The following is a 26,747-nucleotide window of genomic DNA, read 5'->3' on the forward strand; positions in this document are numbered from 1 at the left end:
GTGTTACGGGAGATGGAAATTGAACTCAGTGGTAGCATTCTCACCTCCAAATGACAGTATTGTAGGAGTTAAGCATTGGTCCTCATCTTCCTGATGGATACAATAGACCTCATTACAGTGAGCACTCCTGATTTACTCTTTTAGACAATTAAATTGTTTGCTTCTGTTTGTGGGATCTTTCCTGTGCACATCAATTGGTTGGGACTTAGTGATAATTCACACACTTTGTATATCCAGAATGTGAAAGATACTTTTTGATAACAGGGCTTTCTTCCACGGAACTAAAGGATATAATTCTTTACCTTCAGTCCTTCCAAACTAAGCATCATCAGACCATCCTAGGAAAATGGATTTCACAAGCTTATTGTACTAATCCAGAGGCTATCACAGCACTGTCACTTCCCAGACCAGGCTCCCCGGAGATTAAGGAAAAAAAGGGAGCCCATTAAGGGTTGCTGACTGAATAGGAAGGTTTGCTTTATTGAGGCTGAAGTTCAACCCAGGCTGTAAAAATGAAGTGTGTTCTGAAACATTCAGACTGGACACATTGATACATCTATTCACTGGGACTTCAGGGCAATGGTGGCACTGTAATAGTCCAACACAAATGACATTTAAGGTCACATTAAACGAGACTGCAAGTATATTAATTTCCTTTGAAGGTTGACGGATCTTGTGGGATGCTTCCCATATCTTGTCACTACCCTTCTGCAATTGTTGGCACTGAAAAAAAGTTAAAAATGTTGGAAATGGCAAGCAAGAACCATCAGCATCTGAAAAGGAAATGATAGGCTAACATTTTGATTGGAGTCTTGAGCAAGGTGGGTTAACAGTCACCAACAGGCTCTTGATATCCTATCGAAGAACCAGAGGTGTGGGAAAATACTGGAAAGTGGAGGTAATGAAAACTCAGCTGAGCGTCTTGTAGTAATCCTGGTTAGGAGCAATTACTGGACTTTTGGTTTAGAGCAGTCAGCCTTCTTGTTTAGTTTTCAGGTCAGTTGCATGCCTTTGGTTACCACAGTAAATTAGTTAAATTTCAATTCAGTGAGTCTTCACACACATAGGAGTATACACATCCACTCATTTAGTGCACAAGATGGTCTGAGATTGTCCTTGAACACATGCATTAGAACATTAAGTCATTGGTACATTGGTAGAGATGCTATGATGGAGTTGACTGAACTACACTTGATGTTGCAAGAAAAACCCAATGTGCCAAGGATTAATGTTCAAAATCACATATTTCCTTCATCAATGAAGGGTTTTGCATTAGGTCAAACGACGAGCATACTTAAAACATGTTAATGAAGCTTATAGGAATATCCAAAATTCTGAATTCCCCTGATTTGATACAAAAGTGGAAAAGGATTTAAATGACATTTTTTGTTCTTTTAAGTAGCCCGCTCGAGATCGCCGACTATATATGGAAATGGTCATGTACAAGTGTGATACAGATAAGATTCCTCACACCACCAAGATCAACTACAAGGAGAGAGTTCACAGTTCTAAGTATAGTTACAAGTTATTATAGTCTCAAGTAATAGCAACTGGGCTAGTGGGTGAGGAATGGCTAATGGTGTTTAATGCAGATAAGTGCAATGCTTTACATTGTGGGAAGTCAAGCTACACCAGGACCTTCACAGTGAATGGTTGGACCCTGGGGAGTGTTGAAGAGCAGAGGCATCTAGAATGCAAGGATGTAGTTCCTTGAAAGTGGCGTCACAGGTAGATGGTGAAGTAGGCTTTTGGTACATTGGCCTTCGTCAGTCAGGATATTAAGTACAGGGATATTATGTTACTGTTGTTCAAGACAATGGTGAGGCTGCAATTGGAGTATTGTGTTCAGTTGTGGTCATCCTGCTATAGGATGTAATTAAAATGGAAAAAAAGTGCAGAGAAGATTTACAAGGATGCCACAATGACTATAGGGATACACTGGGCTGGCTCAGACTTTATTCCTTAGAGCACAGGAGCGCAGGAGACTATGGGGGTAATCGTACAGAGATGTACAAAATCATGAGAGGAAGATGTAGGGTGAATGTGCCGTCTTTTACCCAGAGTAGGGGAATCAAGAACCAGAAGACATAGGTTTAAGGTGAGAGGGGAAAGATTCAATAGGAACCCTAGCAGCAACATTTTAACTCAGAAGGTGGTGGGTATATGAAATAGCTGCCAGAGGAGGCAGGTACTACAACACGATTTAAAGGACATTTGGACAGGTACATGAATAGGAAAGGGTTAGAGGGATACAAGCCAAATATAACAAATGGGATCCACTCAGATGGGGCATCGATCAGCAGGGATGAGTTGGGCTGAAGGGTCTGTTTCCATGCCATATGACTCTTATTTTGTCTGGAGTGCAGGCGATTGGACTGTTCCACTGGCAGTAAAGCTAGGTAATCCCATGGTTTCAGTTAAATGACTGATTTATTTTGTATATAATTTAGGTGCAGCCATGATTCTGGAAAAGTTATCCTACTTTTACAGAGTGAAACTGCGGCCATATACTCCCCTTTATTCTGTGTGTGTTACCTGCAAGTCTAACCAATTTAATGCTATGCTAGGCAAAGCTGCAGTTGTGGTGTGTGCCTGTGATGTTCTGCACTGAACTGCTGATTTCCCCTGGAGGCCAGGCCATAGGAAGAGAGAAACATGACAAAAAGGTAACCACATTTAAACATGGCCTTTTGTTAAAAATAAAACTTCTGTTTAAAATACTCTTAGTTCCTGCTCCTGTAAAAAGCATTTACCAACAGATTCCATAGAAGAGTCAAAATAGCCATGTTTGCCTAAGGTTACAGCTAAATGAGAAACAGATGGTGATTCCCCATCTCAATGACGACAGTGCCCTCCATAATGTTTGGGACAAAGACCAATCATTTATTCATTTGCCTCTGTACTCCACAATTTGATATTTATAATAGAAAAAAATCACATGTGGTTAAAGTGCACATAGTCAGATTTTAATAAAGGCCATTTTTATACATTTTGGTTTCACCATGTAGAAATTACAGCAGAGTTTATACATAGTGCAATGACTGCTTGAAGTCTGCGATTCATGGACACCACCAGTTGCTGGGTGTCTTTTCTGGTGATGCTCTGCCAGGCCTGTATTGAAGCCATCTTTAGCTTATGCTTGTTTTGTGGGCTAGTCCCCTTCAGTTTTCTCTTCAGCATATAAAAGGCATGCTCAATTGGGTTCAGATCAGGTGATTGACTTGGCCACTCAAGAATTCATAATTTGTTAGCTTTGAAAAACTCCTTTGTTGCTTTAGCAGTATGTTTGGGATCATTGTCTTGCTGTAGAATTAACTGCCGGCCTATGAGTTTTGAGGCATTTGTTTGAACTTGAGCAGATAGAATGTGTCTACACTTCAGAATTCATTATGCTACTACCATCAGCAGTTGTATCATCAATGAAGATAAGTGAGCCAGTACCTTCAGCAGCCATACATGCATAGGCCATAATACCCCCACCACCGTGTTTCACATATGAGGTGGTATGCTTTGGATCTTGGGCAGTTCCTTCTCTCCTCCATACTGTGCTCTTGCCATCACTCTGATATAAGTTAATCTTCGTCCCATCTGTCCACCAGACGTTTTGCCAGAACTGTGCTTGCTCTTCTTGGCAAACTGTAACCTGGCCATCCTATTTTTGCGACTAACCAGAGGTTTGAATCTTGCAGTGTAGCCTCTGTATTTCTGTTCATGAAGTCTTCTGTGGACAGTGGTCATTGACAAATCCACACCTGACTCATGAAGAATGTTTCTGATCTGTCGGACAGGTGTTTGGTTTTACTTCTTTATTATAGAGAATTCTTCTGTCATTAGTTGTGGGGCTCTTCCTTGGCCAGCCAGACCCTTTGTGATTAGTAAGCTCACCAGTGCTCTCTTTCTTCTTAATGATCTTCCAAACATTTGACTTTGCTAAGTCTAAGGTTTGGCTAATGTTTCTAATGTCTAAGTCTCATAATGGCTTCTTTGACTTTCATTGGCACAACTTTGGTCCTCAAGTTGATAAACAGTAATAAACGTTTCCAAAGATAATGGAAAGACTAGGTGCTGAGAGCTCTCTTATACCTGCATTAAGGAGGCATTAAAACACACCTGAGCAACACCTGTAAAGCCATGTGTCCCAAACATTATGGTGCCCTGAAATGGGCGGACTATGTATAAACACAGCTGTAATTTCTACATGGTGAAACCAAAATGTATAAAAATGGCCTTTATTAAAATCTGACAATGTGCATTTTAACCACATGATTTTTTTAAATTACAAATCTCAAATTGTGGAGTACAGAGGCAAATAAATAAATGATGGTATATATATATCATGTATATGCTGGATATATATATATGAGATATATATCCCCCAAAGGCTAAAATTCTAGGCTAGGAATGTGGGTCCAGAGAAATTATACCGTATCAGCATCTGCGGGGAATGCAAATAATTGGAATCGTGGTATTGAGCTATACAGTGTTACCTCCAGCTGTACTGTAATTGATATCACTAAGTATTACACGGCAACACCACAGCACATGTGCAATGCATATCATGACATCACTGCTCAGAGCTTGTTAGGAACAAATGATCCTAACATTAGTCTTAATGTTAATCTTACAACCGTGTAAGTTTACATCAATTTCCTTACATTTCTCTTCGCGCGTAGTGGACGCCACTGGAAGATTAAGAGAAAATGGTGCAGAGTTAAACAGTCAAGTGAGCAGCACCTCAGATCTTTTAATATTCCACGATAGTGTGCAATGCCTACAGTCGTCCACCCTCATCAACTTCCTCCACACAGTTCTGACGACTTGCGTGTAGTTACGTGGATGTTTTTCTCACAGTGCAGGTTGAGGGCACGTACTCTTGAGCTACAATTTGTCCCACTCCCCTGCTCTTCCTCTGTAGCAGAGCAATTGTTTCCTTTTCAGTTGTTTAAAGAGACCTGCTACCACTGTGCTGATAAATTCTTCAAAAATTGGTTTTCACCCGGGTCCTGTTGTATTTGACACTAATCACCTCTTTTATTAAACCACACAGAGGGAGGCCATTCAGCACATCAAATCTCCGAGCACTCAAAAATAATCATAACCCATTAGTTTTATTTCCCTCTACTCTTAATGCTTGTCAATCCTACCTTGAGTCTACAACCTCCTTTACATTAGGTATAATTTGCAGTAGCTAATTAATCTACTAGCACATCTTTGGAATATGGGAACACGTAGTAGACGGGGCAAACCCACCCTGTCACAAACATGTAAACTCCATATGGACAGCACCAGAGGTCAGGACTAAACCTGGGTTGCTGGAGCCACGAGGCAGTAGCACTATCTGCTGCATCTTGTATCTCTTTGCTTCTTGCCCACTTTCCATTCTCAAGATGCTGAATGGAACTGGGTGTGCCAGTCACCTGCCCTTCAGAGGACATGTCCATGTATGTGTACATTACTGCAGCGTAACCAGGTACCTATTCAAATAATAGTCCCTTATTGGGTTTCCTATTTTGTGCATAGCATGGTGGGTTAGTGGAGCCACCTCACAGCTCCAGGGCCCCGTCCTGACTCCTGCTGTTGTGCTCGGAGATTTCATGTTCCATCATCCCAAAGCTGTGCTTGTGGATTAATTAGCCGTCACAAATGACCTCTTGGTGTACCTCATTGGCAAAGAGAACCAAAAGGGAGTTGCTGGGTATGAGAGAATAAATTACAGGAAATAAACAGGGGAATAAGGTTAATGGAACTGCTCCCCGTGGTGCTAGTACAACCCTACTGGGCCGAATGGCCTCCTAAGTTGGGTTCAGGAAGTTTGACAACATGCCACACTTGAAAGGAGCCCCTCAAACGTGTTCAGTCTATATTCTGAACCTTCTGCTTGATGACTAGGTTACAGAAAAGAGAGACACTGTGGATTGGAATAATCTGACTGAGCCAGCAAACAGTTTGTGCAACAACAGTTAAGCTTAAGATAGACACATAAAGCTGCAGTAACTCAGCGGGCCAGACGGCATCCCTGGAGAAAAGAAATAGGCGACGTTTTAGGTCGAGACCCTTCTTCAAGCTTAGGGCAGCTCCCATGTACTGAAGGGCATGTGACTGGCACACCCAGTTCTATTCAGCATCTAGAGCACTATCACATTTTTAAGTTTGGTTCTTTTCCACAGTATTAGCAGAAGCTTGAGGCTTCCAATGTTTGCATTTAATGGGCATGATGAAGATTGTATCTATGTCCTAATCTTAGAACTTAAAAAATATATAATTTTCCAAGATTAAAATATAACTAATACATCCACTCAGAAGAATTTTCTTCACCATAATGTACAGGCATCACTGACACGCAGGTCCCATAGCTTTTCTCTGGCCTGTATTGCCCCACTTTTAGCAGCTGATATTCACCTATGAAAGCTACACCGCAGATACCAAGTCCAGGCCTGGTCGGGGAAACTCACTGAACCACATGAGCATTACTCTGTTGACGGCAGCTACTGCATTACAGGCATGCGAATACTGAAATCCTTACGTTGCAACTAGCTGTTCAAGGTTGGTTTAGCCACATCTCTCTGAGAGCCTGGAGGGAGGCCAAAGTTGCACCAATCCCCACCACTTCTGGTGCGGTACAACAATGCCAGGGTCAGATCAATTATGTGATTAGTAGGAGACACTGATTTGTCTGATCCCCTCGATAGGAAGATCAAGACTGGAACCCTCTGCCCCATCACTCAGCCAGACAAAGCCTATTCAAACTTACTGTTTTCTCATTCTCAGAGGGAATCTCAAAGACGCATCGCAGCTTAGAATCCATTAATTCATCTGCCTTTGCTTCTTTCCACTGTAAAGAATGAGAGAAAACACATTAAGCTATTTAATCACATTCTCAATACCTTATTGACGGAGGCATATTGGAGAGCTGCTGCTGCTAATCTGTTTCTTACACACTTCCGATTCAGTAAAAGGGCTTAAGGACTTTGCATGGTTCAACGTGGTGTTCAGTGGGATCCGAGGCTCAGGTTTAGGCCACACTCAGGGCATCACTTTCAGCTAAAGCAGCTAACTGACAGTTCTGCTGCAAGCTGAAAAATCTCAAATACAAAGAGCAGCCAGTTCAAGGATAGCAACAGGGATGGTAATACTTTATATAAGCTGTTCCAAATACACTGATTGATATTCATATATAAACCCCATATACAATCTGAAAACAGTTACATGTAGAAACCATTAATTTCTAACGTGGTTACTTTTGGTTAGTGACATTTGCCTGAGGTAACAATGACCCTGCTGCTTTGCAATTGGAGTTGTCCCCTTGATTGGGTGAAGTTCTATGTATGAGGAAGGGCTGTGCATCTCAGCCGACTCTGATCACTTGCTTTCCATTGTAAATCCTTTCCGCATGGGGGACTTTACCAAGTTTTAAGCTGTCCAATGCTGCGATGAAGTACTATCCACAACAATGTGGAACAGCTGAATGCGGAACTGTGCTTTCACACGGGAAAACTAAACTGAAACTTCCATTAGGAGCAAGGGAACTTACTTTTTCCACAAGGGATAGGCACCATAGTTAAGGATGGAGAGAGTAAAGAGGAAGGGACTGGATGGGAACAACAACTAGGGCAGATGCAGAGAGGCGAGATGAATGAATGTGCCTGAGGGGACAGGGAAGATTCAAGAGAAAGTGTCGGGGACACTTGGGAGAAGGGTGATTTCAGTGGGGGAATTCAGGATGATTAAACTGTTAAGATGGATAAAGAGAAATAATTGCTTCTGGTGAGAAGGAGTATCAAATGAGAACATGAAAGATTTAGTGCTTCGACATTCAGAAATGTAATCAGTAAGTATTTATTACAAGGTAATAGAAATGTAGAATTTTCTCATCCAAAAGGTTTTCTCTTCTAAAAGGTCCTCAGACTTGCTGAACCTCTGTACTGAAATTGTCACACAACACTGGCATAAAATTGAGAGGAACTAAAGATGAGTACGTACTACTGCTTCCATGTCTTGGCAGTCTGCCGGAGCAAATATGGATTGAACCATAAATTTGTGCTTGCTTTTCTCATTCGGGTCATAGTCAAAAGGTTGCAGCATCACTGTGGGGGAAAAAAGGAAAATATCTGATTAGAGGATGGCCTCGCACTGTTTCAACTATTTTGTTATATTCCCCCTTCAGGGCAGTGACTGCTCAACAATACCCAGTTCACCTCGTGCAAATATGACCCATATCCTGTTCAATTCTGCAAGATTATTTTTAGGGAACAGCGTTAAAGGATCTTCCAATTGCTTTGTCCAGCTCAATGCTTGGGCAATACACAACAGTTCATATAGAGAGAAGCAAAGTGATTAACATGTAACATGCAGACATCCTTCAAACACACAAGTTCAATTTTAGTTTTGAAGAGAAGACGACAACAACAACAACAACAACAAATCATCAGGAGGATGTGGAAGAAAGCAGAAGCCAGAAATATGTGGTACCTGGTGATGGGTCAGATCCCAGGAGCTTCAAATATCTGGATAAGCTCACTCATGTTCAAGGATTTAGAGAACTACTGTAGCTGTTGCCACTGATGCAATCTGAAGACTTTAATGTTTCCTGGAAAGAGCTCCGGCCAAATTTGCAAACTAACTTCATAAGGAACAAAAGTGGGCAAGCAAAAAGCAGAGAGGAAATGGCGCATAGATCTCTTTAAGTGACAAACACGAGCTGTGTCCCTGCAACAATGACAACACTTGCAAAACATTGGTACCGTGGATCAATGTAAGATGGGATTACAACATTGGGAGACTATTGAGCACTCCGAGCACATTGCCTCTCAAGTATCATTGTATGACCAGCCTAATTTTTCCAATAGAGTTATGAAACGTTTTACACACAGCCAATGCAACATGCTATTGGCAATACACTGGAGTGTGGATTTGCACTATGCATGTTAAATCTCCGGTGTGGCCCTGAACCCAGAATTTACCGTCAATAGCAAGCACAATTTTACTGAACCAAGAATGATGCTTCAAAATTAATGAAAAGGGATATGTTTAAAGAGCACTCGGCAACAGGACGGAATGGCAAATGTCAGATTGGGGGGGGGGGAGGGGGGGGGCACTGAGGAATACAGCAAAAAAAATCATGGGGATGGGTTTTGCTCATGATATTAAACAAATCCATATATCTTTCATTTCACAATAATATGATAGTCCAAATGAGAAGTTGCAGGTATTCCAGGTTCTAATCATTGAAATTAGAAAGGAATTAGTCACTCAAACAATACTCAAGAGTCAAGAGTGTTTTACTGTCCCCATGCACCAAACGGAACAACCAAATTCTTACTTGCAGCAGCACCAAATGATTTGTAAACACATTACTCGATAAATATAACAAAACAAACAAAAAAAATCAATAAATATAAACCCAATATAGTGTAAAAAAAAAACAAAGCCCAAGTTCCTAGTGCAGTTTGTAGTTTAATTGCAATTTGTCGTGGTCAATAGCCTGATGGTTGTTGTGAAGGAACTGTTCCTGAATCTGGGCTTTACAGTTTTCAGACTCCTATACCTTCTTCCCGAAGGCAGGAGAGAAATAAGTGTGTGGCCAAGGTGGTGTGGGTCCTTGATGATGTTCACTGCCTTTATGAGACAGTTCGTCCTATAGATTCCTTCAATGGTGGGGAGGTCAGTACCCGTGATGGACCAGGCAGTATTCAACTTTTTGTAATCTCCTTCATTCCTGGGTGTTTAAGTTGCTGAACCAGGCCGTGATGCAACCAGCCTATATGCTCTCTGCCATACACTTGCAGAGGTTCATGAGAATGTTGAATCTCCTTAATCTTCTAAGAAATTAGAGATATTGTCAGTCTTTCTTTATGATTACATCAATGTGCTGGGTCCAGGATAGAGATAAACATGCCCAGAAACTTGATATAGTTGGCTCTCTCCACCACCGACCCGTTGATGAAGACAGGTTTGCGAATCCTCGGCCTTCCTCTTCTGAAGTCAATCATTTCCATAATTTTACTGACGTTAAGAGCAAGGTCGTTGTTATAGCACCATTCAAAATCCTTCACCATTCAAATCAAACGGTCGCTCTCCTTTCTATACTTTGACTCATTATCCGTAATTGATCCAACAATGGTAGTGCAGGAGCCATTTAGCTAGATATCTTACAGTTTTTTACCACACAGGCACTGAGTTTTATCGTGCACTGAACCATGTGCTGAGCTATGGATTACAGATTTAAAGCAAGTTTATGACGTTATGTGTAATGTATATAATGTAATTAGCATATGTTATGTCTTGTGCGAGTGGACGCATGCGCTAGGGAGACTCATGGTGGCGTCCTGCAATAAAGTAGCTTGTGAGTTTACTCCTGTATCTGAGAGTTCTTTTGAGTCAGTTCCAACTACCCAAAATACACTACATTATGGAACAGCAATTGAGATCGGAGTGTGATGAACTATGTCTTTGCTTTGTATTACTTTATTAAAAGCCAATGAATCAAGATTCCACGACTGGAAGACTCGTTTTGTTATCACTGAAGCTCGGTGAGTGCGTAAGCTAAAGCCATTCACAGTCACCACGGAGTTTTATGGATATCAGGGCAAGGCCTTAAGAACATTATCTATACGGCCATAATATTAAGTAAAAAACTCTTTCATTGGATGGTTATTGAGTTAGCCTGATTCATCGAGTGGATTAAAGATTCGTCCCAGAGAAGAGGGACAGAAGATTGGGCTGGATCTCTGCGAGAGATTACTGCCTGAAGACTGGATTCAAGACTAATCCTGTAGAAGAGGGATTGAAGACAGCTGGGTCTCTGTAAGAGATTAGGGCTAGAATAAATAATCTAGCAGTCAGAAGGGCTGACCAATGCGGTTTTATCTGGATCATTTGAAGACTGAAAGGCTTCATCCATCGACAAACCGTGAGTTTTAATGGCCTTTGGCATATTTAATGCTGCTACACCAGAAGCTGTTTAATCAGACATCGAGATAGCTGCAAAGCTATAGTAAAGTGACTTTAACATCCCATAACTTGAGCTGATGTAGTGAATTCCTTCTTGTATAGAAGATTGGTTTTAAGAACGATTGATTTGTCGTATTTGAAAGTGAAAAAAATTTACTTTGAAAAGCCTGTGAAGATTTTGCACGGCTATTGAAATGTGTCTTGGGGCATAGTTGAAGATAAGAGATAGCTCCGAGCCATGGATCTTGAATTGTCTTGGAAACTAATTGGATGTTATGGACTTCGAAGAGATATTACTAGATAATGAATGAATGTTTACATTAAGAGCCAGCTAGAAGAATTTGAAACCTTGGAAATTAGCAAGGCATGAGATACAGAGAAGGGTTGACCCGAAACATTGCCTATTTCCTTCGCTCCATAGATGCTGCCTCATCCGCTGAGTTTCTCCAGCATTTTTGTCTACCCATGAGATACAACCGGTTTGTTATTGAACAACTGTTGAATAAGCGAGAAGACAGAAGCAGTTTGAAAACAGTCCCGCTCGTCTGCTAGCAGGTGCCAAAGACCTGTTTAATCCATGGAGCAAGAAGGAGCAGGTGAGCCAGAGGAGCCACAAGGTGGCGGAGAGAAGCCAAGATATCCGAAGAGACAAACTAAGGTAACCGAGATGATAGAAGAAGCCTATCTGGAAAAATTCCAGAAGGAGAGAGACAAGTTGTGGAGAAGGGTGTCCAAGAAAATCGAGAGCCTGAAGAAACTGATGGAATCCACAGAAAATGTGACGATGGTGCAATCTAATCAGGAGTAATTACTAAGTCTTTGTCTGGAGGTTAGAAAAGGCAAGAGGCATTGATGAAAGGGCGACTGCATGGGGAAGAGCTTGAAAGACACACCCAGTTGTTTGAAGAAAAGGTGCAATTCTTCGATGAATTTGTGGAGTTTATGAAGGATTAGCTACTTGAAGCCAAATAACCTATGGACCCTGCAGCCGGAAGTGCCATGCAAGAAAGTGTCAAATTGGCTGAACAGATTACACCTCAAGATAGTGTATCAAATGTCTCAACACGAAGACCAAGACATAAATCTGGTTCTGTAGCCAGTTCAGCCAAGGGTATCAGTTCAAGTGCAAGCTGAAACTGACATAGCTGCTCTTTCGTTAAAAGTTAAAGTGATGGAGTAAATGCATGAGCTTGAGGAACAAGAAATGCGGCTTAAGAGAGGCTGAAGAACGAGAAGGGCAGTTTAGTAGACAAAAAGAACAGCTGGAACTAGCCACAAAATTGGCAATTGCCAAGAGTACGGCAGAGATACTGGAAAATCGAGGTTCGTACCTCGTCAGACCACTTGGTCTCGCAGCTTTGAACACACACTGAAACTCTGGTGGGCTGACAAAGCTTTATCTCAACAACAGCAACAAATTCATGGGCCTCCTGATGGGGCTCGTAACAAACCACCAATTCAGTATCCTTTTCAGTGGCCTGTTATACAGGCTCAAGCTGGCCAATATGGGCAGGTGCCTGCCTATCAATCATTTGCACCCAGACAGGGACAAACAGCTAGCCATGGCACTCGTGACGAAGCTTACCCAAGACAGTACCCTTCACAGATGCCTGTTCAATATCCATCTGTGCTCAACCTGGGACCTCCCAATGACTTGGTCTGGAATCAAATGACAATTAACGAGTCTCTTGCTCAACATAATATCTCTTCTACGTTACTGCAAATGGAAATTGCTAAGTTTGATGGTGATCCCTTGCGATATGAGACGTTCATAGACCAGTTTGAGAAAGGAGTGGAAAGGAAAACTACCGGTAAGCAAACATTTTCTAACATTTGTAGCAAACAGAATCTCTTATGTAAGGGGTGCTACTAATGGATCACAATGGAAATATGTTAACACAAAGGAAAATCCTGCGGGTGAAGCTTCTAGAGGACTAACAGCAGACCGCTTCTTAAGCAATAAGAGATGGATTAATGGACCAGAGTTTCTCTGTAAGTCAGACAGAGAATGTCCAAAGCTTGAGCTGGGATTCAAAATCTCTGCTGATGATCCGAATGACCTGGAAGCACATACCAAATCATATTCTTCTGTTGAAGAACAATCCAATACTACCACCTGGGCTCTTTATGAAGGAAGATTTGTATATGAGACACAGGTGGAAGCAAGTAAAATATATGGCAGATCTTTTTTGGAAAAGATGGACACAAAAATATTTGCCTCTAATCCAAGAATGGCAATGATGGTCGAAGGTTAGAAGAAATTTTGTTCCAGGTGATATTGTTTTGGCGGTTGATTCTACTGCACCACAAAGGTTTTGGTTGATGGGACAGATACTGGACATTATGCCTGACATTCAGGGTTTGATGCGTACAGTACAACTTCAGACTAAAGGGCCTGTCCCACAAGCATGCGACCTGCATGCGGCAAGCGCGACCAAACCAGAAGCGGGGGCCGCGCGGAGGTCGAGTGAGTGACGTGAAGTTCGAGCGAAGTCCGCTGGAAGTTCGCGCGTGATGTACGGCGTCAAGACGCTGCGCACACCCGTCGAGGCGGTGCGTACGGCGTCGAGGCGGCTGCGGGCCGGCAGGCCGTTGCCGCGCGGATTTTTTAAACGCGGTCAGTTTTTCGGAGACCCGCGCGATGTCGGGACCAGCTCCGCACAACTCCATACAGCTCCGGCGATCGAAGTGGGACCGGCCCAGCGAGGCCGTACAGCTCAAGCGACCACGTTAGGTTGCGCTTGCGCATGGAGTCGCATGCTTGTGGGACAGGCCCTTTAGAACGATGTTTTGGTAAGACCAATATCCAGGTTATGTTTGCTTCTAGAGGGCAAAGATGAAGGCAAAATCGCTAAAGTCAGAATGCTGATATATTTACATATTATTTTTGTTTTGTTGATATATGTTCATCTTTCATAGCTCCTTTATTTTGGTTACTTATTAGTAATTGCCTCGTTATATATTCAGAACAATTAGTGGCCATTTAGCTATGATCAGCATTTTATGAATTCTGTCTAGTTGCCTTTAATTGTTATCAGCATGGGTGCAGGGGTGTGGCTTTCGGTGGAGCTAGGGGCTTTTCAGGTTAGTTGCAGTTTAAACCTTGTGGGATGAAGTTGTCTTAAAGACCTGTCCCACTTTCCCGAGTTACTCACGAATTCTCCCGAGTTTTCCCCTTGATTCAAACTCGGAGAATGTCCGTAGCGAGTCCGTAGGAGGCCATAGGAGTCCGTAGATTTATCGTAGCGGCTCGTTATGCCAGCCGTAGGTACTCGGGGCATCAGGTATGTCGGGACGGTTTTTCCAGCATGACAAAAAAGACCACGAGTAAAAAGATAGTCGGGAGGAGGAGTTCGTAGATCACAAAAATCTTGATTTTTTTTTTTTTTAAGGTCCTTTCAACTCGGCTGAGGACTCGGGAAAGTGGGACAGGCCCTTTACAGTTTTTTACCACACAAGCACTGAGTTTTATAGTGCACTGAACCATGTGCTGAGCTGTGGATCACAGATTTAAAGCAAGTATGATGTAATGGAACAGCAATTGAGATCGGAGTGTGATTTGGATCACTTTATTAAAAGCCAACGATTCAAGATTCAATGACTGGAAGACTAATTTTGTTATCACTGAAGCTCGGTGAGTGCGTAAGCTAAAGCCATTCACAGTCGCCACCATGATAGTTTTATGGCTATCGGGGCAAGGCCTTAAGAACATTATCTATACAGCCATAATAGATAGTGTTGTCAGTGATTCTAAAGATGGTTGTTTAAGAACGAACTGCAGATGCTGGAAAATCAAAGGTAGACAAAAGTGCTGGAGAAACTCAGCGGGTGCAGCAGCATCTATGGAGCGAAGGAAATAGGCAACGTTTCGGGCCAAAACCCTTCTTCAGATTCTAAAGATGGACTTGGAACTGCATTAGAACTCAACTCAAAGGTGGATAAGTTATTATCTACAAGCTACCTAGCCACTAAACTGTCCTTCAAACTCACCATACACTATGGTATCAGGCCCATCCCTGATTCCGACTTCATTCCTACTACAACTTCACATTTCATTGGAATGAAGTGCAAATTATTTTAAACATAACCAGAAGAGTCAATTTTAAAACTGGATAGACATCCAATTAAACGACAGATTAACTTCAGAGCACACCCATGTATGAAATCTTTTGATACATTTGTTAAAGTTTGCACTGAGATTTCCACCAACTTCCACTTACAGGAAAACAGAATACTTCCTCCACATGCACTATTTACAGTTCTCCACAGAGAACAGAGGAAACCAGCCTGAGTTTGTCCGAACATGTCAGCAGCTCCAATATTAGCACAATGAATGAGATAAACTGTTTCAAGTTCAGTCAGCAGTACTCAATTTCATGGGTATAATATTAACTCTAATCAAACAGAGTCAAACATTGCACAATTAGGACAGTTGAATATATCTGTACTGCATTCTATACTACATATCACTCCATGACAAAAGGAATTGGCTGCCTAGTTTCATGATTATCTGTCCAACAACATCCCTTTTTTCTCCCGAGGCTACAGATTTTGAGCTTATGGTCTTGATGAAAGATTCTTCAGACTACTATTTATTAACTATAGCTCCATTGTCAACACTATCTTCCAACCAGGGGCGGAAAATCTGGGGGGACGTCCCCCCCATGTTTTGAGAGGTGGGGGACATCCCCCCCAAGTTTTTGTGATCCCGATTTTAAAATCGCCGGTTTTAGCGCTGGATTGAGCCTCCGAAGCCTCGCGGGTGTGTGTGAGTGTGCGCATGCGTGCGTGGCCGCCAAAAAATTGTGTCCCCCGTCCCCTCCATGTTTTGATAGTGTTCCGTTCTTGATTCCAACTGAACTAATCTGCAAACTCCTCTCTGCAGCTAGATCCTTGACCTCCTGACCTACGGACCAGTCAGTGAGAATCAGCCACAATAATTCCCAGCATCCGCTGCTCTGAAATGGCTGCATCTTCAGCTCCTCACAAAAGTCCCTATGCACTCACAATTGTGCATCCAAATGTTGCTCTAACTCCATCTACAAGTATGCAGATGGCACCAGTGTAATGGTCCAGATCTCAAACAATGATTAGATGTGTAGGAAGGAGATAGAGTTTAGCAGCATGGTGTCACGACAACAATCTCTCCCTCAATATCAGCAAAAGGAAGCAGATGGTAATAGATTTAAGGCAGTGAGATGGAGTACACACCACAATCTGCATCAAAGGTACTGAAGTAGAGATGATTGAGAACATCACCTTTCTAGGCGTGAATATCACCAACAATTTGACCTGGTCCAACCACATCGACGAGACAGACAAGAGCCTCTACTTCTTCGGAAATGTATGGAAATTTGACACGCCTTGTGATTTTTACCAATTTCTAAAGATGCGCCAAAGAAAGCAACCTATCTGGATGTATCACAGCTAGTGTGGTAAATGCTCTGCCCAATATCACAAGATCCTGCTGAGAATCATGAACGCAGCTCAGTCCATCGTGCAAATCAGTCTTCACCCTCCCCCTCTACACCTCATGCTGCCTTATGAAAGTAACCACTATAATCAAGAAGCAGTCACACCCCAGTTATTCTGTCTTCTTCTCCCCCATCAGACAGAAGATACAAAAGCTTGCAAGTACACCCCCCCAGGTTCAAGAACAACCTTATCCCCACTGTTAGCAGATTCTTGAAATGACCTTTCACATGTTAAAGGATTTATCCCCATCTTACAATCTCCATTTACAATTTTTATTCTGCAATTTCTCTAACTGTAACACAATAATGCTGTAACACTATATTCTGTACTCTGATATTTTTCACTTTATGCTACCTGCTACACTTGTGTAATGGCTTGATTGTACTCATGTACAGTATGACTTGACTTGAGAGCACGCAAAGTCTTGTACTACATCTTGATACACGTGACAAAAATGAACCAATACCAATGCTTATTCTGTGCATGGAATGAACCGTTTTATAAATAAGCACATATTTCATTCAGTAGCCAGATTTCAACTGTCTATGTTAGAATAGTAATAACAAACTATTACCGACATTTCCACCATTTTTGCGTACCTGGGATTTTCCAGCATCTGCAGTTCCTTCTTAAACACTTTGTCTACTCCACTGCGAAATCTCCTCAAGGTATGCCTACTTTGAAGAAGAAGGTTTTCGGCCCAAAACGTTGCCTATTTCTCCAGCATTTTTGCGTACCAATAACTTTAAACCTGCTCCCAAATCTGGGAATCAGGACTAAAGGCTTATCAAAAGTTAGGCTAATATTGTTTCCAATATCCAGTGGTGAAATGGAAACGTACAATCAATAAATGAAGTCCATATCCAATATCCTTATCAGAACCCCAGAATAAATACAAACTAATGAACATTATTTGTTTGCGCATAATGTACTCTGAAACTGCCATGTAAAACAAGATGGAAGCATACAAGGACAGTTCGTATTTTCATAGACAACGAATAAATGAAGAGAGAATGGGCTTCAAACAACAAAGTGATACTTGCTTATAGTTTGGTATTCATTTCAAGCAAAGAGCTGTTGCTCAGATTTGGAAGATGTTTTAATGCTGGACTAGGGAATAATTTATCACCATTAGAACAACCAAGGCAGTTTAAATGTGACTACAATGAGAACAATGATCCTTTTAAAATTAAATAAAATGGATCATTCCATGTAATAGAATAAGAATTATCCATAATATTATAAATATGAAAGTCCCGATCTTGCACCTCCAGTAGCTACATGTCCTGAAAAATTATCCCTACATTATAGAATAACAGAAAATATAAACTTTCAACATATAAGCACCTTGAATGCGTAAATCATAGAAAAACACTTTACAAAAATTAAATGAAGAGAATGTAATTCTGAGCTAATGCGACAGATATATAAAAAATAAAAATAAAAGCCTGATCAAACTGATGTTTTCTGAAGGTCTAAAAGTAGAAATAGTTGAAGATGTTCAGGAATGGAATTGCTGCAATAGTCCAAAAGGATCACCACCCATATTGTAATTGGAAGAAGAGCATTTAGCTTGGAGTGGGGAGCTATGGGCGGTGGGTAGGAATTAAAATTTGAATAGTACAGGTACTAGGAATGCATGTAGGTCAGCAAGATTTATGCAAAGCCAAGGGTAAGTTTAGCAGGGATTTGGTGTTACATCTGTTCCCAAGCAGGGTCCTGGCCCTTTTAAACTATCTGGTGTGCAAATATTTCAAGTGTGTAGCGTTATGGTATTGAAAAGCTTTTCAGTAATATTACAACTGCAATTGGGGGGCTTCAAGATGGCGCATAAATATAATTATTTAATAAAAATGAATTTATATAAAATAACTATCCCATCACTCAGAATTCGGGCACCCAGCAGCCTATCTATTGCCCGCATGAGGAATACAACTGGAACATAGATAACCTAACTAAATTTCCTGACTGAAGAATCCATTCCAGTTTCTAGCATCAACCCCAGCTAATTCACTTAGAATTTGGGTTGGATCAAGAGACCCAAAGCTCTTTCAGACATTTGTTACACATTAGTATATTAGTAGTAGCTATGAGTAAACCTCATTGAAGAATGTGTTGTTTATGATGCAAATTTAAACATAGACCAGAGATCTCTCCAAGTCTTGCTGCATCTGTGACTCTGCAGGAATAAGGAGATTAGTGCTCTATGGTATTGGGGGTAGGGTAGAGAACTGGTTGGCAGACAGGAAGCAAAGAGTAGGGATTAACAGGTTCTTTTCAGAATGGCAGGCAGTGACTAGTGGGGTGCCACAAGGCTTAGTGCTGGGACCCCAGTCATTTACAATATATATTAACGATTTAGACAAAGGAATTAAATGTAACATCTCTAAGTTTGCAGATGACCCAAAGCTGGGTGGCAGTGTGAGCTGCGAGGAGGGTGCTATGAGGCTGCAGGGTGACTTGGATAGGTTGGGTGAGTGGGCAGGTGCATGGCAGATGCAGTATAATGTGGATAACTGTGAGGTTATCCACTTTGGTGGCAAGAACAAGACGGCAGATTATTATCTGAATGGTGTCAGATTAGGGAAAGGGGAGGTGCAACGAGACCGGGGTGTCCTTGTACACCAGTCACTGAAAGAAACTATACAATTTCTTTTAGGCTGCTTAAGAAGTTCAAAGTTTAACTGACTCTGCAGAAACCAACAATAAATTGTGAAATCCAAATAGCTATTACCAATAAATAACAGTGTTTTCTGCAACCTATAAATTACAAACTATGGGATCAGAATAAACAGTTTACTCGTCTAAAGGTTTTCTACAATTCTAAGAGAGCACCAATCATACTCCCATCTGCTGAAGTCATGAAGGAGACAAAGATGGCTCTTACACATTTTATAGTCCACCAGAATTACATCATGATAGTCGCTCGGCCCAGGTTATTTCTTCTGAATGGAGCTACAAAGATCCTTATAACTATAGAGGACGTGCAGGTACAACTGTTACAAGGAATGTAATGTAATTTCAGGTTATATTTTTAAATAGCCTCTAGTTTCAAGCCCAAATACCTGCATTTGTAGGATTTGTGAACATTGCATAACACTATTTTTGTGTGAACACTTTGGTTTCATCAGTCTAACACAAGCTGTTGGACTGGTCCATATTCAAGGACTCTGTGGATAACCTAAATGAATACGCCACTGTCATCACAGACTTCATCATCAAGTGTCTAGAGGAATGCGTATCAAAGACAACACGTGTGCTCCCCACCGGGAACCATGGATGAACCGCGAGGTCCGCTTGCAGGTGAAGTCCAGGTCTGCAGCATTCCAGTCAAACGATCCCGAGCAGTACAAGTAATCAATTTACAACCTTTGTAAAGTCATTAAGGTTGTCATGAGGCAATTCTGGACCAAGAGAGAGTCCCTTGGCAAGGACAAGGACACCAGTCAATTGTGACAAAGCTTGCAGGGTATAGTACAAATTGATGTTGGGCAGTATCGCAGGCAACAACAGGGCCCTGCCGATAAGCTCAAGGCATTATATGCTCGTTTTGAACCAAGCAATAGAAGGATATCAACCAACCCACCAGCCTTGGGTGCACCTGTACCAATGGTCACTGTGGCAGACACAAGATCATCCTTCTCAAGTGTGAGTTTGTGGAAAGCAACTGGCTGGGATGGAGTCCCTGGCCGCGTCCTCAGGGCCTGCGCGGACCAGCTAGCAGAAGTATTCACAGACATTGTTAACATCTCGCTACTCCATTCTGATGTCCCTACCTGCTTTAAGACCTTTATCATCCTGGTGCAAAGGAAAAGCAAGGTTGTGCATCTTAATGACTAGCATCCAGTAGTTCAGACATCCACCATCATGAAATACTTGGAAAGACTAGTAATGGTGTACATCAACTCCAGTCTCTCAGAGTGCCTTGATCCACTGCAGTTTGCCCACCGTGGCAACCGGTCCACAGCAGATGCCATCTCCCAGCCCTAAATTCATCTTCAGAACATCTAAACAAGGACACTTATGTTAGACTCTTATTGGCTATACTGGACTACTAGACCATGGAGTCAGCACCTCCCCTCTGCCACTCTTCTCAACTAACTGATCCATAGACCACAGTGAGAATAGGCAACAACATATCCTCTGCTATAATTGCCAACACCAGTGCCCTGCAAGAATGAGCTCAAATCCCCGCTATTACACAACTTATATACTCATGACCGTGCAGCCAAAATCTGCTCTAACTCCATCTATAAGTTTACAGATGACACCACTGTGATAGGCGGGTCTCAAATATGACAAGATGGAGTCCATGAAGGAGATTGAGAGCTTCGTAACATGGTATCTGGACAATAACCTCCCCCCCCCAAATCAGCAAGATGAAGTAGCTAGATATCGACTTCAGGAAGCATGGCAGAGTTCATGCCCCAAGCAGCATCAACGCTGCCAAAGTGGAGATGGCTGAGAGCTTCGTTCCTCAACCCAGCAACCTGTCCCAGGCCAACCATATTGAAGCTACAGCCAAAACAAGCACACCAACGCCTCTACTTCCTCAGGAGACTTAGGGAATTTAGCATAATTCCATTACACCATGTCACGGTTGTCCTTTGAAAAATATAAAAGCAGCAATGTTCCCAAACATTTCTAGAATCATGAATATATTACAAGAGAGAGAGCTGTAATGTAATAATATCTGAGTCAGGCCTCTCATTGCTCACACAGCAGCTATTGTGCAGGGTTAGCTAGTGGACTTCCTGTCATTTCATTCAGTGAAAAATAGACACAAAATTAGATTATAAAAATTTATGATAATTTTTCCAATTTCTTTCCCTTCCTGTCATTTCTCATGTGATCTTTTTAAAGATTCCCCCATTCCCTGACATTTTGTTCATGCCCTTATCTAGAATATTATTTTTATGTACAGACACCTTGCTTTGACTCATTTCTGATTTCCGATTCTTTTTACGCCAGGATTTAAAAAATGATCAAGCCATCCAGGAGTAATAATAGTATTTTAATTGAGAAACAGAAACACAATAAGGGCAAAACCTCATGAACAATACTGAATTCGGAGGCAGGAGTACAGACAAGAAGAAACAGCATAGGTGTGTGCGTGGGAAAGTGTCTCACAAATCTGATAAGAGCATTTTTTTTGAAGAGGTCACCAAAAGGATTAATGAAGGCAGGGCAGTGGACATTGTCTATATGGATATTGTCAATAAGGACTATAACAAGGCCATTAACAAGGTCACACATGGTAGGCTAGACTGTAGGGTTAGATCGCAAAGTCAGCTAGCCAAATAGGTTCAAATTTGGCTGGGCGGAAAGTCCAAGGGTAGTTGCGGATGGTTATTTTTCTGACCGGAAACCTGTGGCCAAGAGATCTGCAGGGAATGGTGCTAGGCCCACTGCTGTTTGTTATATACATTATCGATTTGGGTAACAATGTAGCCAACAGTGGACAGAGAGGAAGGACATCCAAGTTTATAGGATCTAGATCAGTTGCGAAGGTGGGCAAGGAATGGCAAATGGAATTTAACTCTGACAACTGTGAGGTGATGCACTTTTATATGTCACACCAAGACAAAACATACACAGTAAATGGCAGAGCCCGAGAGACTGTTGCAGAACAGAGAGATCTGGGAGTACAGGTAAATGGCTTCCTAAAAGTGGCAAGTCAGGTGGACAGTGTGGTGAAGAACATCACGATGCAACTGCACACGTTGTTGGTGAGACCTCATGTGGAGTACTGTGTGCAGTTCTGGCCATCCAGCTATAGAAAGGGTAGTGTTGGAAAGGGTGCAGAAGAGATTCACCTAGGCTTGCAGGCTTGAGTTGCAGGGAGAGGTTGGATTTGCTCCAGGGCAAATGAGGCTGTAGTTTCTGAATAGAGAGTAATATTAGTCAGACTAAAGCTAAATCACATTTATACTACAAACACACTGCAGAAGCTGCACCCACTGTATTGAGAATCCATACAGCAAATGTGCTCTAAAACACAAGTCAAGATAGTCAAGAGTGTTTTATTGTCATACTTCTCCAAACAGAACAACATAATCTGTACTTGCAGCAGTAGCATAACAGGTTTATCTACACAGACAGTGTAGTAAACAAACAAAAACATTCAATAAATAAAATACACCATAGTGCAAAAACAAAGCAAAGCCCAAAGTCCCTAGTGCAACCCAAGCAGTTGTAGTTCCAACTTTAGTTGGGTGTTTAATAGCCCAATGGTTGTTCAGAAGAAGTTGTTCCTGTACATGGATGTTGATTAAAGGATCCTATACCTTCGTCCTGATGGCAGGAGTGAAATGAAAGCATTGCCAGGGTGTTGTGGATCCTTTATGATACTGGCTGTGTTTTTTTGAGACAGCACCTCTTATAGATCCCTTCGATAGTGGAGAGGTCAGTCCTGCAATAAGACTTTTTGTAATCTCTTTTGCTCCTGGATGTTCGAGTTGCCGTACAAGGTTGTATTGCAACCAGTCAATATGCTCTTTTCCGTGAACCTGAAGTTTAAAAGAGTATTTGTGGGCATTCGCCTCAATCTTCTAGGGTATAGAGGTGTTGACAGGCTTACTTTATGACTGCATCAATGTGCTGGGTCCAGGACAGATCCTCAGAGATATGCACTCCCAGGAACTTGAAGTTGTCGACTCTCTCCACCACCGATTTATCGATGAGGACAGGTTTGTGGATCCTTGGCCATCCTCTCCCAGTCAGATCCTTGGCTTTATTGATGTTGAGTGCAAGGTTGTTGTTTTGGCACCAATCAATCAGATCTTCTATTCTGACTCATCATTAACCGTAATTTACCCAACGACGGTGTCGTGAATGAATTTGTTGGAACTATGTCCGGCTACGCTGTAATGGGTATCGAGTGGGTATAGCAGGAGCTGAGCACACAGCCTTGAGGTGCCCCAGTGCTGATGGTTAGAGGAGGAAGTGTTGTCAATTTGTTCTGTTGATGAGGAAGTCGGGGATCCAGTTGCAAAGGGATGCACAGAGGCCCAGTTCTCTGAGCGTGGTAACAAGTTTAGAGGGGATAATGTTATTGAATGCAGAGCTGTAGTCTATAAACAACTGATGTATGTGTTTTTAGTGTCTAAGTGGTCCAGTGTAGAATGGAGAGACAGTGAGATAGAATGGATATACCACAGTAACATTGACAGGCTCTTAATTGTCCCGCTATTATTATCTGCATTGTTCCTGCTGCAACCGAGTTATAAGCAGTATTTTTCAGAAATACAGGCAAATCACTAGAAGGTCAACATTTATTGTTATTCCTAATAGCCGAGTCTCACGTTGCGAGTTGATACAAGAGGTACCCCCGAGTTAAAACTCGTGGTAATAACGTACAAAACTCGTGGACGCAACTTAGAGACTTGTGGCGCTAACGGCAGGTACTGAAACTTGTCAACTCTTGCAAAAAATCAAACATGTTTAACATTTTTCACGAGTCAATTTTACTCTTGTGGTTAAGAATTGAAACATTTTAACTCGTTGTAATAACGTAGTGGCCCGTGCGTTTACCTTAGTGACTCTTGAGTCTACCGTGGGAAGTCCTGGGCACGGTGAACCCGGCAGCTGGACAGAGGGAAAAAAAAGGTGAGTAAAAAAAAGGTGATTTGAATATCACCACGTGACCTGGGTCAATCGAGGGCGTTTCACCTCATTGCTGGTGAATCTTTTTGAGAGGAAGACTGGTAGAGATGGCTCCAAGAAAAGTACAACGAAAGGGAAGAGCAGAGCCTTACAGAAAACCTGCCAGTAATGGCGAGTTCTCACGGTGCGACCTGAAGCAAGATGTCACCCGAGTGAAGTGGTCGTGGTCCAGCACGAGTTCCGCACGATAAAGTGTTCCCACGATAAAGAGTTCCCACGGTACTCAGCAATTCTGTCATTTGTGCGACTGACTTGTCCGTCTCCCGATCTTTCCCGTTAATCGTGAATGAACATCGTGGACTGTAGTGTAGTTAATCACGTGGCACAAATGATGTCACTTTTTTTTCACACGCTATATAAATATCCTCCGTTCGTAGAATTGTCTCATTTGCAGACATGCCTATACAAAGTTGGTTCGAGTACAGGCTGGTTGTTATTTTCATTGACGTGCTGTATGCATTAGCGCAACATGTGCATCGAAAACGCTTGCGTGAAGGCAGAAGGGTGAGATTAATTAAAAAGATAATTAAGAGGAAGTCTCACTGGGTTAAGCCCATGTTTCAACGGAGACCTCAATTAGGACAATATGAGCAACTGCTTAATGTGCTGTGCGAAGAGGATAAAAGTGCATTCAAAAACTTTGTCAGAATTTCACCCGAGCTCTTTAATGAGTTAAAGAATAATTTGGGACCTCATGCATAATTTATTTTATGGCTCTAAAAGAGACATGATTCCCACTTCAAACGAAGAGGGTGTAAAAGCTGTCTGCCACTACTTTTACATTGCAGCTGCAGGGAACAGACAGACTTATAAGATAAATTAAAGGTGACTGCAAAAACAGCACTTTTACATCTGTAGCATTGTATGTTTTAAAATCATGGATAACATTAAATTGTTCTCCTGTACATAAACTAATATATTGTTATAGTTACTCACATGAGCACCGGGGATACTCAGCAGCCTTCGTCTCCAGCAGGTTGCGCTTTCTCTCCCTATTTCTATAATCCTCTCTGGATTTGTCATAGAGAATCTCATTGAATTGGTGCCACTCCACCAGTTCCCCCTCTTGTTCCCTGTTGAAGTTATATGGCTTTACCTTCTGCCATCTAACCTTTATGTTCTCGTCTGCTGAGAATATAGTGGAGGCAACAGCTACTGGGGAGGCAATCTCAAATACACCCTGATCACCATCTCCCTGCTCCAAGGAGCCCACAGGCAGTGGTATCTCTGGCATCTCCTCTTGCCTCTCCACCTGTCTCGCTTGCTGAGTTTCCTCCTCATTTACCTGCATGGCTAAAAACTTTCCGACTTTCTTTGACCCCTTTCTTTGCGATTTTCTGAGAGGCATCTCTGCAAGTCTTACTGTGAAAAAGATTCTCAAACAATGACAATTAGGTGGGACGTCCTCGATGGACACATGGTCCATTGGCGATATTGAGACCACCTCTTTTACTCACCTTATGTCCCTTCTGTCAAGCTTCCGGGTTTACCGTTCGCAGGAGTTCCCATGGTATTCGCAAGTGTCATTACGGATATTGCACGGATATCGCACTGGCATCTGCGTCCATACAATGTTGCAACGCTGCTCAAGACACTCTTGGAGAAATTCAAAAATGTTTGAATTTTCTCCCGACCTTACCAAGTCACACGACTACCTGCCGTTAGCGCCACGGAGGTCCTCGGTGGTCCACGAATGCCGTACTGCTATCGCAGAAGGTTCCCACGATGTTAAATCTTGTTAGGTCTTGCTTCAGGTCGCACAATGAGAAAGCCCTTTAAGGCTTTTGTCATACAGGAGGAGGAGGAGAGGCAGCAGGAGAGGCAGGAGGAGAGGCAACATGAGATGCCACAGGAGAAGTCAACACTGCCTGTGGGCTCCTTGGAGCAGGGAAACAGTGAGTTAGGAAATCTGCAGATTGCCTCCCAGGTAGCTGTGTTGGAAAAATCCTCAGACGCAGATGGAAAGGGAAGATGGCATAAAGTCCTTTTTACTCTCTCCCTTCTGCCTTCACACAAGCGTCCTCGCATCACACAAAGGGCTGCTGCATACAGCACTTGAATAAAAATCACCATCCTGGACTCCAAAAGCCTTCTTGCAGACATGTCTCCAAATGAGCCAATTTAACCAAGGGAGGATTTTTATAGTGTGTAAAAAAAATACATCACATCATTTGTACCATGTGATGATTTTACAACACGTCGGTAGACAATGTTTGCTCAAGATTAACGGGACAGGAACTTGTTAACTCGGGAGACGAAATTGGAACATCGCAGAAATGACAAGTAAACGGAAAACTGCCGTCTACCCGTGGGAACTCGGTTAAACTCTTGATCTTTCACTTGGTATCTCGTACACAACCACGAGTCTTTCACTCGGGGTACCTCTTGTGTCAACTCGCAACGTGAGACTCAGCTTTAACTATTTTCAAAAACTGGTGGTGGGCTCTAACCCTCCCTGTTATATGCTATTTTTGATGTTTGGTTCAAAAAAAATTCAGCATCGAAACTTTAGCACATTGCAATATCATCTTTATGATGGCCCCAGCATGCCATTCTATATTCCTCATTTAATTCGTTGATCAACTGCCTCAACTGTAACAGCCGACTGTGAGATATGCTGGGCTGTGATATTACAGATTGCGACAATGCATGTCTCT

The 26,747-nt window shown here is 42.2% G+C and overlaps 1 protein-coding gene across 2 annotated transcripts in view; it reads right to left on the reverse strand.

The window, feature by feature from the left end:
- vapb (VAMP associated protein B and C) overlaps positions 1-26,747 on the reverse strand; it is an 85,905-nt gene that overhangs the window by 2,210 nt on the left and 56,948 nt on the right. Inside the window, exons 3-5 of one of the 2 annotated variants that reach the window (XM_033042009.1) lie at positions 7,981-8,084; positions 6,752-6,832; positions 4,656-4,682 (exon numbers count right to left, since the gene is read on the reverse strand). In XM_033042009.1, the coding sequence (XP_032897900.1) occupies positions 4,656-4,682; positions 6,752-6,832; positions 7,981-8,084 (212 nt within the window). The remainder of the gene's footprint in view (positions 1-4,655; positions 4,683-6,751; positions 6,833-7,980; positions 8,085-26,747) is intronic. The other variant, XM_033042010.1, reaches the window with a different exon arrangement.

Source organism: Amblyraja radiata, chromosome 23, assembly GCF_010909765.2.
Source record: "Amblyraja radiata isolate CabotCenter1 chromosome 23, sAmbRad1.1.pri, whole genome shotgun sequence".
Taxonomy (NCBI): Eukaryota; Metazoa; Chordata; class Chondrichthyes; order Rajiformes; family Rajidae; genus Amblyraja; species Amblyraja radiata.